This window comes from Diospyros lotus, chromosome 14 (assembly GCF_014633365.1).
Source record: "Diospyros lotus cultivar Yz01 chromosome 14, ASM1463336v1, whole genome shotgun sequence".
NCBI classification, from domain to species: domain Eukaryota; kingdom Viridiplantae; phylum Streptophyta; class Magnoliopsida; order Ericales; family Ebenaceae; genus Diospyros; species Diospyros lotus.
This window is the reverse complement of record NC_068351.1, coordinates 1,274,914-1,291,917: the sequence shown is the minus strand read 5'-3', so window position 1 is coordinate 1,291,917 and position 17,004 is coordinate 1,274,914. Positions and strand designations below refer to the sequence as shown.

General features: G+C 34.4%; 2 protein-coding genes across 2 annotated transcripts; both read right to left on the bottom strand.

Moving 5' to 3' along the window:
- Positions 1-25: 25 nt before the first annotated feature.
- LOC127791242 (uncharacterized) lies at positions 26-3,223 on the bottom strand. Its single transcript, XM_052321103.1, has 7 exons — positions 3,001-3,223; positions 2,481-2,742; positions 1,567-1,767; positions 815-1,481; positions 607-707; positions 450-509; positions 26-361 (listed from the first exon to the last, which is right to left on the bottom strand). The coding sequence occupies exons 1-7, from the start codon at positions 3,178-3,180 to the stop codon at positions 306-308; spliced, it is 1,527 nt and encodes a 508-aa protein (XP_052177063.1). The 5' UTR covers positions 3,181-3,223; the 3' UTR covers positions 26-305.
- A 776-nt stretch (positions 3,224-3,999) lies between these two features.
- LOC127789783 (uncharacterized) lies at positions 4,000-8,083 on the bottom strand. Its single transcript, XM_052318772.1, has 5 exons — positions 7,753-8,083; positions 6,767-6,889; positions 6,503-6,553; positions 5,921-5,972; positions 4,000-4,473 (listed from the first exon to the last, which is right to left on the bottom strand). The coding sequence occupies exons 2-5, from the start codon at positions 6,884-6,886 to the stop codon at positions 4,280-4,282; spliced, it is 417 nt and encodes a 138-aa protein (XP_052174732.1). The 5' UTR covers positions 6,887-6,889; positions 7,753-8,083; the 3' UTR covers positions 4,000-4,279.
- Between the last annotated feature and the right edge of the window lie 8,921 nt (positions 8,084-17,004).

The window sequence follows — 17,004 nt, the reverse complement described above, 5'->3', positions numbered from 1 at the left end:
CCTAATAAAATGGGGGGAAAAATTGATGGTTGTTGGAATACTCCTATTTAAGGAGAAGAAAGATCAAAAAAATTGCAAACACCAACGAAGATGAAATATGTATTCCAAAAGGGTATTTATACGTCAGTATGCTTGAAAATATATATAATATGAAATTAACAAATTGGTTGTAATTTGATTTATCTAATTCTCAACTACACTAAAATTGGTTCTTAACATGTTTGGAACATTAAACAGCAATTAGAAGTTGGAACTAGTTCGCTGGTATAATGTCAGTCTATGAGTCATCTTGTCTGCTAAACCATTCAGCTTCTTGCAGATAAATTTTCCGGATCCGAACAGGAGCCTCTATGGTTTTTCACTGCAATTGAAGAATAAAAACTTGGTTAATTCCGTATCTTTCCAATGAACAATTGAAGGGATAAAAGACAATTGAAAAGTACAATTACCAGGACTTAAAATCGTGATGCTTTTTGTTGTGGACTTTACAGTAGTCACAGATTCTGGCCCTGTATGTTGGAAAGAGAAATCTGAGATCCGTTTTGATTCCCAACCTACAAATGGTGCATACCCAGCACCCATCGTGTAAAACAAGAGGTACATTACCTTCCGTATTTGAGCGTTTCTCTGAAAGAATTTCTGTCACAGTTGATGAAAGCTCAGACACAACTTGGTTATCACTCAAATCAAATGGTTCCTGGGATGACCTGTGCAATGTTATGAAACAGGATTAGAGGCAGTACTGTAAGATGACAACAATAACATAGACAATTTACTCAAGAATTCAGTGTTGGAATCAGAAAAAAATACTTACCCCGAATGGGAATTTGGAGAAGAATCATTGGCTGGCAGGCAAGCAAAGCCACCCTCAAGATCAAAATCAACCAACAAATCACCAAGAGAGAAATCCATGCCAAAAGCATCCAAACTAGGTAAATCTAAGTCAAAAATATCTTCATTCCTGTCAGGTTCAGATACCAAAAGGTCATTAGGAATTGATTTCCCCGAGTTTTCTGGTGCATCGGAACCATCAAAATCCAGCCTTCCTTTAACATGATCCCTCTTGGTAACCCTCTTCAAACTTGTCTTGAGTGGTGATGAAACGCATTGATTTCTCTCGATGGAGTAGTAGGTTAGTTGTTTCACAGGGCTCACTGTAATTGTCTCTGAAGAGATCACAATGCAATTGGTGGAGGTCTTCTGCTGGGGACTCACATCATCACCAGAAGTAGCCGTTGAGGTTTCTAGTGGAGAAGCAGATTTGTCAGTTTGGGAAGAAGTTGCTTGAAGAGGCGTTTTAGGAACAGATAAATTAGTTGGAGGGGGCTGATGAGGCGGGTTGAATAAACACTTGGCAACACTCGACCCTTGAACTGGTAACCTGTTAAGGACATTACAGTGAGGTGCTGATTGGCCTGCCGAGCATTGTAGAGGATTCTCTTGATTATTCACTTTGCTTGGCTGTGAAAGAGCATTGGCACCTACAAGAAGACTGGTTATGAACAACAGTAACAAGCAATAAGCATGCAAATTTTCTGGGGTCATCTGGCTTTGAAAATGATTTACCTTTAACTGGAAGCTGGTTGGCATTTACGTTGCTACGAGATTTCTTTGCAGCCACAGATGCACCCAGAAGATCTTTTGAACCCTTCCTCCTTTTGGTAGTTAGATGGTTTGCCGTTGGTGTAGAGAAATTGGATGGATCTGTTTGAGCATTGGAGGGTCCTGATGTCGGCATCATTACTGGAGTGTTATATGCAGGATAACCTGATAAAAAGCATTAAATGTCATTGTCGGGAATCTTCCAGAGGAAATCACTCCGTTCTGCTTATTTATCATATTCAGTAGAAAGCATATGGTAAAAAGCTTTTTCTGCGAAATTAGTTCAGCAATGTAGATGTATAATAAATTCAGCAACTGGTTGTCTTTGCACAATTTTTGTTCTGGTATTCATTTGATTGTGCCTGTTCTCAAATGGATACTAGAACAAGCACAATCAAATGAATACTAGAACAAAAATCGTGCAAACACTACCAGTTGCAACAAGCCGTTTTATAATTCAATTAGGCATAGCATATGTCATACAATCACCCTATGAAATAATTTTAATGCATGATGCATCAACAGTGACTTGACTCTCAGTGGCGAAAAAGATGAAGAGCCCAGTGATAGAATGTCAACATATCTTACTATTTGGATTATAATTTTACAAATAAATGGTATTTATCCAGAAAACTAATTGTAACTGTAAGTTTCCATCTTAGTGGGCTCAAACTTAGTTCTGCGAACCCATTCTGGACCTGACTGCTTCTTTATCAGTGAAAATCACAACCCCAAATGAATTTCCTCTCCTTGGTCCTACCAACGAATCTAAAAATTCCAGATTCAACCTCAATTAAAGAAGAAAAGAAAAGAAAAACATATGAAACAAATTCAATACTTCAAGTAGGCAATCTTTTTGAGAAGGCTTGAAATTGTACCTGCCGGAGACCCAACTGTGAGGTCCATCTGTCGAACCAAAGGAGCAGATTTTTCCGCCCCAGGCGCAACCACCGGCGGCGGGGGAACGCTTCCACCGGCGTTATAAACGTTCATCGCATCTTGCATACCCCTGAGCAGAGTCTGGACCCGCGATTGCTCCTGCTCCAAACGGCACTTTTCTTGATCCAACATCACCTTTTGCTCCTTCAAACGTATGTACTCGTCTAATATCGCTCCCAAAGTCAACAATGTCTTCGGAGCCTACACAACCAACGCGGTATCTTTAGAAAAATCCCATAACAAAGAGAACGAACAACTGAAAAATTCCGGATCTAGAATGTTTCTAAACCAAGAACTTTACTTTTGACACGACAAGTCGTAATGTGACTCATTTGGGATGAAAACTTGGGAATCTGGTAATGTTATGGTAGCTCTGATACATAAAGAAAATCAACAACACATTAATTTAACGCGTTTCGACCTCAACCTCGGATTGCAATTTATCTCAGAGTTAGATACCTCGTTAACTGGAGATTTGGAGATGAGCCCGGAGGCTTCGGAGCGGAAGGCGGTGCGAGTTTGGGTGAAGTTGTTGTCGGAGAGATAGCGATCAACAATGAAGGCTATTTGGACGGGCGTCACATTTCCTTTACCGTAGCTGCTGCTCTCTGGCCTTCTCACCCTCGTCTGCTTCCCCATCTCTCTCTCTCTCTCTCTCTCTCTCTCTGAGCACAGTTGAGAGAGCGAGATACCTGAAAGCTTTGAAATAAACAGTGAAACGGGGGATCTGAGCGAGAAATTGGAGGGAAAATGGCGCGGCTTTTTGAAAAATTTTGTTAACAATTCGCGGTCCCAAAATTAGCGGTAATTAAGTGGAGGCCCAACAACTACTAAAATTGGGCTCACTTGGGCTTTGGCAAAGGCCCTTCCCAACATGGCAGAGGCCCGTCCCAAAAATAAAATCATTTTTTTTGACAAAATTGCTCTCAATCAAAACTAAAAAAATTATAATTCTTGTTACTCTAATAGAATTATTACGGTGAGTTTATATTTAAATTAAGTCAACATTTCAACTCTTTACTTTACAACTTGGGGTGGATAGATCATATAAATTTTGGCTCTGAGTAACGAACCCTGCCTAGTAGAACAAATATTTAATATATTGTTTTAATTGAAAATAAAAATGAATTCTGTTTAAGAGCAATGAAGACACAATAATACAAAAAAGGTGAAAAGTACAAACATATGGATCTCTTATAAAACTGGTTATATAAAACTGGTTAAATAGTATAAATAGTCACTAATTTTATAATAAGATACAAAAAAAAATACTAAATTTTAATTTATAATTAAAAAATTATTAAATTTTAATTTAATATATAATTTCATAACTACCATCAATTGCTGTTAAAAAAATTTAACAAAATACCTACATTTTTATAGTTTAGTGCAAAGTTCGGTAACCATTTATAATATTTAGTCTGTTCTCGTTGTTAGCCATGTCACCATTCTATTAATTTCTTTTAACAACAATTAATGATAATTATAGAGTAATGTATTACAATGAAATACAATGACCATTTAACTACAAATTAAATTTCAGTAACCTTTTTGTATCTTAGTATAAAAAATTTAATGCCTATTTATGCTATTTAGCCTCAAAAAAACACAGTCTCTGTCAAAATATATAGCTCATCTAAACAGAGGCCATGACACTGAAAAGGGCGATTGCTCTGATATCTGAATTATGGTAGCAATGCACCATAACATCTGGACTATCTACATTTTCTTGGCCTGATTATGTGCTTGTCTGTGTGGCTGTTGCATCTTCGATGTCGGTTTCTGGTAATAATCTGAACTTCAGAACCTTTTGGAGGCTGGCAATCGGCTTGACTTCCTTTGATGGAGCTTGCTTTGGATCTACTATGAATTTGCCCGAAAAGAGATTGACTTCGGATGGTCCTGTCTCTTCATGAGCCACGGGAGCTGCTTCTGCAAAACAAGGAACTTGCTTCAGCCATTAATATAGAATCCTCTTTCATAGCTGCAAGCTTCCAGCAAACCGAACAGCTGAAAAATATGGCAGCATATTTTGCAGTGGAAGACACAGCACAACGGCTGCAGCTTGGCATTACAGCCTGATTTTGTTTAAGAAGACAACTGCCCAGTTCTCGTAGGTTGTCGAAGTCATTAAATGGCATATACTAGGAATCAAAGAAACGGAGCAGGCTGGATTTTGCAAACCTAGTGGGAGAAGATGACTATGATCTAGCAAAAAGGGACTCTGCTCCCAACTACACTCAACTTCCCAAATGATCATGAGAAGTTTTCAAATATCAGATGGAAGCTAAGTGTGAAGGCATATGCCTCACAAAAGGAAAGAGAACTATGCACTCATATAAGCAGAGTCAACCAAGTTTCTTTCAACACAAAAACACAACTTCTATCACAAAGACAAGACTTTATGTAAAAGATTAGACCAAAGTGCAATCTTGTTATGAGACCCAATTGAATACTCAAAGTTTAGAAACGTTGAATAATCTTAAAATCGGCATAGCTTTAAAAAGGCCAAGACATTTAAGTTAGACCTTATTTCTAAACAGAAGGTGATAAGAGGGGGGTCGAAAATTTGATTGAGCCCAGCAAAAAAGGAAAAAAAAAAAGGAAAGAATTTGATTGGAATGTAAAAGTTCCACTGAAATAAAATTATATCATTCCTCTTCTTGTTGGCCAGTCCTTGGAAACTCTCATCCTCTAGCTCAATGCTCTGGACATGAAACGTTTTGCTCTCTTCCTCAAAGCAACATTGTTCTTTTTTTCTCACTTTTTCTTCCAGTGAAATGCTTATTTTTTTCAGAAAAATACATCTTCTTTATGTCATTCAATTTAACAAATCAAATCGAGTATGCACACATATAACATCTTAATAAATGCACATTGAAACTCATTTATCCAAAAAAAAAGCAAACATGAATCTATCAAAGTCTATGTTCAGAGGTCTGTTTTCATTTGCATCTTCTGTTTTATTTGGTTTTCACAACTCATGGTTGATGAATGCACAACATTAGAAATTCATTCAACTTTGTTGTGGATATGAGCTACTTGAGCATCTAGCCAGCTAACTTTTTGTCATTTCACTTTTCTAATATCTATTTATGATGACTCTCGTGAACAGTTCTCAAATTCTAATGTCTTAAGGTGTCAGAAACCCCAGCTTGATTGTTGGCATTCCTCATCAAACAAGCTCTCCACAAAGAAAAAGATACTCCAAGTTAGCTAACTGAAAGGACATGTCAGGTTCAAATAAGTGAAGAATAATTCTCTGAGAAAAGCAATTATGTTTTTTTTCCTGAGCTCGACAGTTTTACTATACAGATAAAATTCCAATACAATTTATCCATTTAAGGCATTGGCATAATAGAAGAAGAATGCAACTCACCCCCTTCAGTGAAAACAAAGCATGTTCCAATAGTTTCTTCATATTCTCCAATCTGTGAGATAAACAAAGAGGAGTAAATGGTAACTCAAAGAAAATTTTTACAACCTATCATGGTTAACCAAAACAAAGGTGAGGTGGAAGAAACTAAAATGATCGTACAATTATAATTGAAGTCACTAAAGTATTTCATCAAGTTCCTTTTCATCACAGTGATTTTCAAGAGGCAAAAATGCCAAGCTTGCACCAATAAATAAAGTGTAGAATTAAAGAAAATAAAATTCTAACTAAAAGATTGTTTCCTGCAAAAGAAGTACAAATAGTTGCCGTGGCATTTGCTAGAGCAAATACAGAGTAAAATTTCATTCACACGAAATGATGTCTCGCCTAAAGGAGTAATATCATAGAATCAAAATGAAAACAAGCCTTTTATGGATAAAGAAGAGAAATGAAAAAAACTAGAATGGTAAGAGATTAGTTCATGGCTACATAAGGATAGACCAATAGGGGAAAATCCAAAAGCAAGAATGTTGTAGCATTTTCCCTTGGAAGTGAACTAAAAACCTTTTCAAGCTTTTCACTCACCAGCTTTATTTTGTCGTTGATGATCAAAATAGGATTTAACGTATCCAAGCCCTGCATGTTTGTAAGGAACAATGAAACAAATGGAGTCAGATACTGACAATCTTTTAGCATTCAACATAGATGAATTGTGATTAAATGATATGAATTTCATCATCTAATTAGTATTATTTATGTCTTAAATAAAAGGAAAACGCTAAAGTAAAAATAGTTTGTGCTTGGCGCTAAAAGAATCTAGAAATAGACATTGAATGTTTACAAACATACAGATAGAACATATGGTGCATTTGCTGGAATGTCAACTTGCTTCAAAACACCATCCAGATCAAGCAATACATACTCTTCATCAGTCTCCACCTGATCAATTGATGATGGAGGAGCTGCCATAACCTGTACAAGTTCAAACTAATGAAACAGGAAAAGGAACACTAGAGGCAAGACAGACAACCATAATCAATCTTGGGCTCAAAAGTAGTTAAATTACATGGCAGCATAGCAGCTCTTATGCCAAGCATCCATAACCAGTACAGCAAATGTATTAGGCACTAAATATTTTTGTACCAGTCACAAAGAAACAGATAGCCAAGAGCAAGAAGCAAATTCCGGCCTCATGAGCTAAAGCACAAGGCACAGAGCAATACAAAATAGCATTACCCACTCCAAAGCCCCATTAATCTTATTCTAATCAATAATATTACTCCTTCCAGAGACTAAATTAGTTTTGATATGACATGAAAATTTTCAATAAAGCTGTAAAGGGCATTAGGAGTGCCTCACCACCAACTAATTCATAAAATTCATTTAAATAATCGCAGCATTGTCCTAAAATAACTAGTAGAAGGCCGGCCAATGGCATCTAGCTGTTCTTTTAAGTACCACAGCTATTAATGTCTTAAATATAATGCATATAATGTCCTAGTGGTGAAGGTTTTTGCAGCAGTTGAGTAGTTCTTGATTACCTCCTGCAGCTGCAGGTTACATAACAAACAATCTTATCTTGAAGCCAGTATACAATGTTCTTGGTTGCTAATATGGATTTAAATAATTAAATTGAATTTTAAATAATAATTCTGACAAATTAAATATTTAATTAATTAATTTGACATTCACCTAATAAAAGTCCTGAACTTTATATTTGAATAATAAAATTGATTATTTGTAAGTAAATTTAATATTTTAAATTTTAAAATAAAAACTACAATTAATTAATAACTATGTTAAATTTACATCTATATAACAAATTTGATTATTACCGAGTCAACTTTACGGAGATGTGGACGCCGGAGAAGACGGAGACGTGGACGGAGAAGACGGCGAGCAGCAGCAAAGAAGACGGAGATGTGGACGCCGGAGATGACAGGGCGAACGGAGCGAGGAAGATGAAACAGCAGCGACGGACGAGGGACACCGGAAACAGCAGTAGCAACACCTTCTTCTGGGTCAGCAACGACGGACGAGGGGTGCCGGAGATGACGGACAGCGAGGGAGAAGAAGGGAGATGAGCATCTGACTGGAATTTTGGGCTAGGGATTTGGGACGTGACTGAAATTTTTTAATTTGTTTGAGGGTGCAGAGTCATTTAATTTGGTCAAAATCTACTTTTAATAGAGTTGGATTTGGATTTGGGTAAGGAAGATAAAACATAAATATAATTTAAATAAGATATAAAATATATATGTATTTTTAAAATTTTAATACAAATATGAAATACTGTTTATATAATAAAAATTTCACTGTTATTGTCTAGATATAATAATAAATTTATTTATAGTGAAAAAGCATATGGATTTAACTCTTTTTGAACAGGGGCGAATCCAAGAATTTAGAGCACAAGGGTTGGAAATTAAAAAAATTAATGTAATAAATTCATATATAACAAAAGTCATTTTTATTTAATTTAAAATTATTCTCGACGAGATTTTGAAACATAAAATTCATCTATAATAGAATCTAGATCTATTTTCTCATCAAGTTCTTGTTCAATATTGAGTATCATACAATCAAAAAGAAACTCATCCTTCATTTTGCTACAAAGTTCTGTCTTCACATGTTTTATTGCTAAAAATGCTCGCTCAGTAGTCGCAGAAATAGGTAAAGTCAATACAAGACGAATTAACTTAGTCACCATAATATAAGTCTCCGACCTTCCACTCTCAGTCAAAATACGACATAAGTCAACAAGTGTAGAAACTTGAAAATAAGGATCACTCTTCATATCTAGCTCGTAATGTTGCAGCTCATATTCCAAAGCATAAATGTCTTGTCGTGAAAAATCTTCAAGATATAATTTTTCTGCAAGTGTACAAATATCACAACTGTTAAATGATTCAAATGAGTTTTGGGGATCTAAAGTTGCACTAAGAGAGAGAAGCTCTATTGATGTATCATTAAATCTTATATTTAACTCCATAAGTACAAAATCTATTGTTTCATTGAAAACATCAAAGTAATAATGATGCTCCACTATAATCTGATCACGAGAACGACAAGGACCAACCTTATAGAAGCTATCTAGATCAGGTATGTCAACGTCATACTTTGAGCAAAAGCTTTTCACTTTCTGAAAAAATTCTTTCCAGTCATCATCTCTCAATTTTTGAAAAAGTGTTTTTGTTGTAGAAACAAATTTTATAGCAGCCAAGATATCTTGAGATTTCCTTTGAAGTGTTTGACAAAGAACATCAGTGATTCCCATAATGTTATGCATTAAATGCAAGCTGAACACAAAATCAAAACTTTTCAATTGTTTGTAAGCACCAATAGTTTCAGCCCGAGATCTTCCATTCGAAAAATGGACACTGAGATGCTCAAACACCTTGCAAGTTGCGTTGTACATATCTATCAAGCTCTTTGTAGAGTCATAATGAGAACTCCAACGAATAGATCCAGATTGTTGCAAATTACCCACTTGATTAGCCCTACTTCCTGACTCACGTTCTCCAATAGCCAACATACGCTCAACTTCTTTTCTTTGAGCAGCTTGCAACTCAGTAACGCGCTTTGGAGAAGAAGTGATAATATTGATAATATTGTCCAAAAGAGAAAAGAATTGCCAAATAACATCAATATCTCTAGCTACAGAAACTAATGTCAACTGTAATCGATGGGCAAAGCAGTGAACATAATATATATATATGGACAATCTCTAAGAAATAATGCCTGAAGTCCATTCCAAGCGCCACGCATGTTACTAGCACCATCATACCCTTGCCCTCTCATTTTTTTCACTTGAAGCTCGTGTTGAACAAGAATATTGGATATCTCATTTTTTAGATTTGTTGATGTGGTATTACTAACGCTTTTGATATAAAAGGAACGTTTTATCAAAATACCCTGACAATTCACAAACCTTAAGATTATTGCCATTTGCTCTCAATAAGATGCATCTTGCGCTTCATCAACAAGAATACAAAAGCATTCATCCCCAACTTCTTCCCGAATCATCCTTCTTACTCTATTGGCCATAATGTGCAACATCTCTTTTTGAATACTTGGAGCAATGTATTGAGCATTTTGTGGAGCATTCTACAATACAACATTATCAATTTATGGATTTGATTCTGCCGCAAACTGTATCATCTCAATAAAATTCCCACGATTCAATGAAGATGAAGATTCATCATGACCTCTAAAGGCACAACCTTGAAATGCTAGCCATCAAACACTTCGAAATGAAGTCTTCACACGTAACCGACATCTCTCAACTTCTTCCCTCGTCACGGTATGCATCACCTTGTCAATATGTTGAGATGGTTTCATCAAATCTTTTGCTCTTCTCTCACACATATTATGATTTGATGAACCAACATGAGTAAGAAAAGTACATTTTGATCCATCATTAACTCTCTTCCATTTGTTATATCCAATAGTGACCAATGCTGAACTATTGGACAAATTACCACAAATTTGAAAAAGAAAGCAATAGAAATAGTAGGCCTTATCTATCGTAGGCGAATACTCCAACCAAGGAAACTAGTTGAACCATTTTTCCTGAAAACGACGAGCTTGTGATTTTCCTTCTATCCTCGGATACTCTACAAGTTTTGGTTGATAAGGCCCAACTTTTAGATATGCCATTCTAATCTCATCACGTAGATTAATAGGATGTTCATATAATTGCTTTCTTTTTTCCTAGATCTCGTTCAATGGCTGTAGATGGTTGCAATTCAGAGGTTGAGGACAAAGGATGTTCAATTTATGGAGATGGAATTGGAGGAATTTGCTCAGTAGGAATTGAAGGTTGTGCCTCGGTCAATCCATCAACAGTTGCAGTTTCATTAGATTGATCTATCTTTAAAAAGAACGAATACAAATTCTTACTTTTCTTGGGAGGGGGTTGACCTTTCATTTGTAAATTTTAAAAATCGAAAACAAAAAATAACAATCCATTAATAACACAACAAGGAAAAAACAATTCAAAAATCCAAAAGAGTAGCAAAGAGTTTTTTAGATTTAAATTAATTTTAAATTTTTATTATTCCTGTATTCTTTATTTTTAATTAAATTTAATTTAACTTTATTAAGGTTTACTTAAGTTCATTAAAAATGAAAAGAGTGTTTGAACAAAAATATATATACATATATAGGGTTCTCTAAAAATATTTTTAAATTATAATAGTTTTTATGCAATCCCCACAAAATAAGAAATATAAAATAATTTATCCTAAATAGAATTCATAGAACAAATAATTTAGTATATTATTAAAAAATTATCAAAATATGTTGAAAACATGCCTCTGCCACTGCCAAGATGCTCCATTAATTTATCCTAAACAGAATCCATTAATAACATGCTCCATTTAATTAGTTGCTTATTTGTTGGATGCATTAATTAATTTTTTTTTGTATTTAAAGTCATTTACAGTTAATGAAAAAAATTGACTCTTTGACAACAAATATTTTTGTTCTCTTAATTTCAATTTTTCATCTTTTACTCCAACAAAATGTAATAATATAAAACAAATATGTCAAAACAAGATAAAGAATAATCTTAAGAACATATACAAAAAATTGAACTAATATGAATTAATAAATGTTGAATTCAAGGCTTACTCTCTGGCTCTCTGCCACTATTAAGAATATGATTAAATGTTGAAATGTAATAATATAAATAAATATTTATTACCTGGAGAAATAGAACTTTTCTTGTGCTTAGTGCAAGTTTGATGGGCTTCGATTCGATTGTGCGGAGATGGTCGAAAGGCATAAACAGTAAGGATCTCACAGCCACCGCCAAGCCGACAACCTCCTTCGTTGGAGAAGAAAAGTGCCCCTATTCGGAAAAGGCAAAATCAGCTCACAAGAGAGAGAAAGAAGGGGGGTCAAAGGGAAAGAGTGAGATATTCCAGATACAACACCAGATTTTCTCTTATTTATCATCACTTCTTCTTCTTGGTTAAATCGTTGAAGAGACATTTCAGACGGTAGTGTGTGAAATGAACGAACTAGCAACAGTCTGGTGAGCTCTGGCGATGGCGGCCACATCGAATTGAAGGAACAATTGAGGGAAATGGGTTGCGTGGACTATACATATATATATATAATAATGTTTAGTTGGGAGGTTGGACTATCTATATATATATAATTGCAGAAGAGGGGGGGTTGGGCTACTGGGTTATTATATATATATATATATATAGTAAAATTATTGTTTAGTTGGGGTTGGCATGGGCTGAAGCTCGTGCCAACCCCCCTACATCCACCCCTGCTTTTGAAAATCTGAAGATCGATTAAGTGTGCAGATAAATCTCTTACATGGGACCTCTAATGTTTAAATCAATTTCTTAATTTGAGTGTAGAATCGATTTCTTAATTTGAGTGTAGAATGCAAAGTAATTAGAATTATAGTACTATAGAATTTTAAACCTATCTCAACTATCCTTCTAATTGTAAAAATGATGAAAGTTCCTTTAATTGAAAAACTCTCTACTCTACCTCTTTGTCTAGGCATAAGAGACTTGAGGAATGCAACATCAACAAATAAAAAAACGTACAGACAAGCGAAGCTCACACACAATAGACCACCTCTTATCAGTTATCACCACCTATGTAGTACTAGTAGTAGGTAGAGAGCATTCACTTATCATTACAATATACAAAATGAACAAGAGAGCTAGCTCCTTGACCGCCTTCCATCCAGTATTCTAAAAATCGCTCTAAAAACTGCTCTAGGTGACCGCCTAGGCGCTAGGCAGCCGCTAGCAGCCTCGAGTATGCCCTAGTCGGGCCTTCTAGGTGCCGACCCAATTACTCGATTGCGACAGAGCCTAGGCAGCTCGCATTGCCTGGGCCGCCCGGATTTTTGCTTTATATATCAGCCGATTTAGGGTATTTTATTTATTAATCTCATCTCTTAGCCGTTTCCCTCTCATACTCCTCTCACCCCAAGGTCGCCGCTGCTTCAACGCTGTCACCTCAACGCCATCGACCCACCGGTACTCACCATCGTCGCTGCCTCTAGCTCCATCATCACTGCTTCTAAGTTGTCGCGTCCTCCTCGCTACCTCAACATTGTTGTCGCTGCCTCTAGCTCCATCTTCGCCGTTAAGCTTCATCAACACCGCCCTCCGCCACCGACGAGCTCCATCTCCTTCGTAACCTTTCTCTCTCCGGTTTCTCTTTCTCTCCGTTTTCTTGTTTCTATTTTTTATTTTATTTTTCTTTTCTATTTATATATTAGATATATTTAGTTTTAATTATTAATTATATATAATACATGTGTTTTTACATGATGAAGAAGATTGAAAGCCAAAAATTATATGAAGTTTATGGTTATTTTACAGAAAATAATTTCTGTTTTCATTATATTATTAAACAAAAGTTAAAATGATGACAATTATATTAACTATTAAGTATGTTGTTTATTTATAAAGCATAAATAATTAAGTTACTAAAAACAAAATTAGTATGTTGTTTTCATTATTTATAAAGCATACATAATTAGATTATTTCAATTATATTAAATATGACAACTCAATATTTATGTATGTCGTTTTTCATTGGCGTCATATGTTATTAATATTTTGAATGTTAAGTGAGGTTATTTGTTATATTTAATGCCCCATACTCTTGGAAAGAGTAAGAAGAAGAATAAGAAGAAGGAGGAAGATTTGATTAGATCTTCTGTTTATATTTTTGAAATGGGGATGATGAAGATGAATTGCAAGAGTTAGGTAGTAAAAAAATGCCCCATACTCTTGGCCCTATAGATAAGTTTGTAACCTCGATCAGTTCTGAAACTTGTTTGAGTGGGGGAATAACGAAAAGACAGCAAAATATCAATGAAGCAGTCTTTAAATAAATAACACAAACTGTTCGTGAGTATTGTGCTAGATGGGTGTACGAAACTGATATACAACAATTTGTTTTCTCATGCTCAATTCCATATTTCACTTGTCATTCCATTATTATTATATTATTGGTTTATGTTGCATTATTAATACTTTTCAACTTTGATTTAATTGAAAATAACATTAAATTACATCACAAAGTTTAAAAAATAAAAAAATAAAAACAAAAAACAGCAATTTTTCTAGGCTCCGCCTAGGTGCCCTAGCCGCTAGGCGCCAGCCTGATGCCCGACTAGCGCCTTTAAGAACAGTGCTTCCATCAAAACACATCCTTAATTTGCTACAACTCAAAACACATGTTAAATGGAATTACATCACATTTTATCAGTTTGGCCATTTCAATACAGCGCCACAAGCAGTGAAACAGGGCACTACAAGTATTCAAGATCTTAGATGGCATTACAAAACCTAACTCAACATTTTAGAAACAAGCTTACTCACCAAGAGAAAGCAGACTTCGGGATTACAGCAGAGCAAACCAAATCAGGAGGAACAAAATGTTAAAATCAATAATCATGAAAAATGCAAGATACATAAGCGAGGTTAATTCTCCTACAGGACTGCCTCCCTTTTAAAATAAAAAAAAAAAGAAGGAAAATCAACAAAAATTTCAATGGCTAGTAGGAACAATGCAAACCTAAAAACTATACAAGGAGTCCAACTACATGTAACCCTAGTCACTTGCAGTTTCTCTGTAAGCGAATAAGGTTTATATATATATAAAGCCAAATGTCACAGAAAAACTTCATGAGTTGATTCATGGGTATTTAATTAAAGAGAAAAATAAATCATTATCTCAGAACAACAACAATTTAATATATCAAATAGACTATTAAAATAAAAGAAATCCATCAACATGATAAAATAATAAAGGGGAACTAACTGTCTTATTTGCACATCAAAGACACTTCAAGACATTGCACTTTAAGAATTTTCCCTTCTTACAAATCTTAAAATCGACTATACACTGTGTCACCATTTAAATAACATTATTTTTTACTTTATGAACATCAAATATATTTAGAGCCAGCAATGTTACCGCCCAACCTATCAAAAGTATGGCCGACCCATCATCAAAATCCCACATGATCAACATCCTCCCACAATTAAAACAGTGCGAGACAATGAAACAAAGCAACTAAAGTCATCAAAAATATTATAAAAGAAAAACCTATAAATTCCCATCTTCCTTTGTGATATGTCAAATGATAGGAAGGGCAAATTGATCCAAAATCAAGCACGTGAACACAACAATAACAACAATTGAATTCCTATAACAGTAAAGCAACACCACAGTAGAAAATCAGCAGTTACAACAAACATAATTTTTAACATTGTATATATTATTGTCCATAAATTCCATTTCCGTAGGCTTTCAAAATATAACAGCTCCAAATGTTGATTAATGGCTATTTCAATCCAAGGAGTACAACATGTTTTTAACTATAATATAACAGAGCAAAACAAAGATCTGAAAAATCAATTCAAGGGTTCATCTTCTCTCAAGAAAAACAAAGCAAAACCCAAAATAGCCAGGCCACAATCAGAACTAAAAAATCGTGCATAAGATACAAATCGCGAATATCCAACGGCCTAATATTCAAAGATCTAAGCTTAAATTTCTGGCCAGATACATATCGAGCATACATAAGTATATATAATGGATTTGTGTCAAAAATAGTTGTTGATCAGACTAAAAGACTTATCTCCTTATAGATCAGGACCACTTTCACGGTGAAAATACAATCGAAGGCAACGGATCTGGTCTTGAAGTGAGGAAAAGAAAGAAGCGGTGGTAACGGATTTGGCCAGCGGCGGTGATGGCCTTGAAGAGAGGAAGAGAATGCAGTGGTGGTGGTAGATCTAACTTAAAGAGAGGAAGAGAAGGAAGGAAGCAGTGGTCGACGGTGATGGCTTGAGAAGGAAGAGAGGAAAAGTGAAGGAAGATGGGAAGATAATACCACGAAAAGTAACATTCCTTGGCATTTGGTATATGAGAAAATTTAAGATTCCTGAGAATGTTAGGTTGGGAATCTATATTTCCATGTTTTGTATAATTTTTTTATAAAAAGAATCCTGGGAAATAAGATTCCCGATAATGATTTTTAAGCAACTTTCCCACAAAAAGATTTCCATAAGGGGGTTAGGAATCTAAGTTTCTCATGGACTTATGAATGTTTTTAACAAAGAAAAAGACTAAAACACCTCTTACTCTTTTATAACCCCATACAAACATATTATATATATGTAATATATTTATATTAAATATAAAAATATATATTATAAAATATTTATATTATTTATTATAAAATATTATATATATTATATATAAACACATGCATATATATACATAATGTGTAAAACAAATGATATTTTTTTGACTTTTTAAAGATGTTCTGGGTCCCAATATTTTATATAGTAGAAGGAATTTATTATTTTTAAATAAAAAATTAAATAAGGATAATTTGGGAAAAAGAACATAAATTCCCAACAATGTTACATTTAAACCAAACATAAGAATGTAAAATTCTCAAAAAAAAATACTCAACATTCTTGAGAATATTTAAAACTAATCAAACATAGAATTGCATAAATCTTAAAAATCAAAGATTTCCACGAGCATTCCAAATAATCATGAATCCTATAAATTTAAAAATTTTTCCTGTACCAAATGCCCCATCATGTTTTGATTTTGGATGAAAACATCTCAAATAATTTGTTATTTTGAGTTTTTTTTTATTTTTTAAAATAATTAAAAATATATTTTTTATTATTTTAAAAATTAAAAGTATCTTAAAAATGACGAGGAGAACGCAATCTACATTTTTCAACAATATATATTAGATGCCCTTTTCAGATTTGTGGGCAAGCATATCAAATGTGGATTTGACTCGTTTTTTATGATCTTACGTGAATAATATCTGAAAATCAAGTATCTCAATATTCTCTCAAGATTTATAACCTCTCAAAATAGTTTATAGTGCTATTGAAATAAAGGTTTCAAACTCTTAAGTAATTCACATGAATTTTTTGAATAAAAATATTCTTATTACAAGAAACTTATGAAATTTTCTTTGCAGGGTCATTCGAAAACATTGATTTTTTTTTTAGAAAAGGTTACCAAAATTTTTTGGGATTATTGTCTTTGCGCGGTCC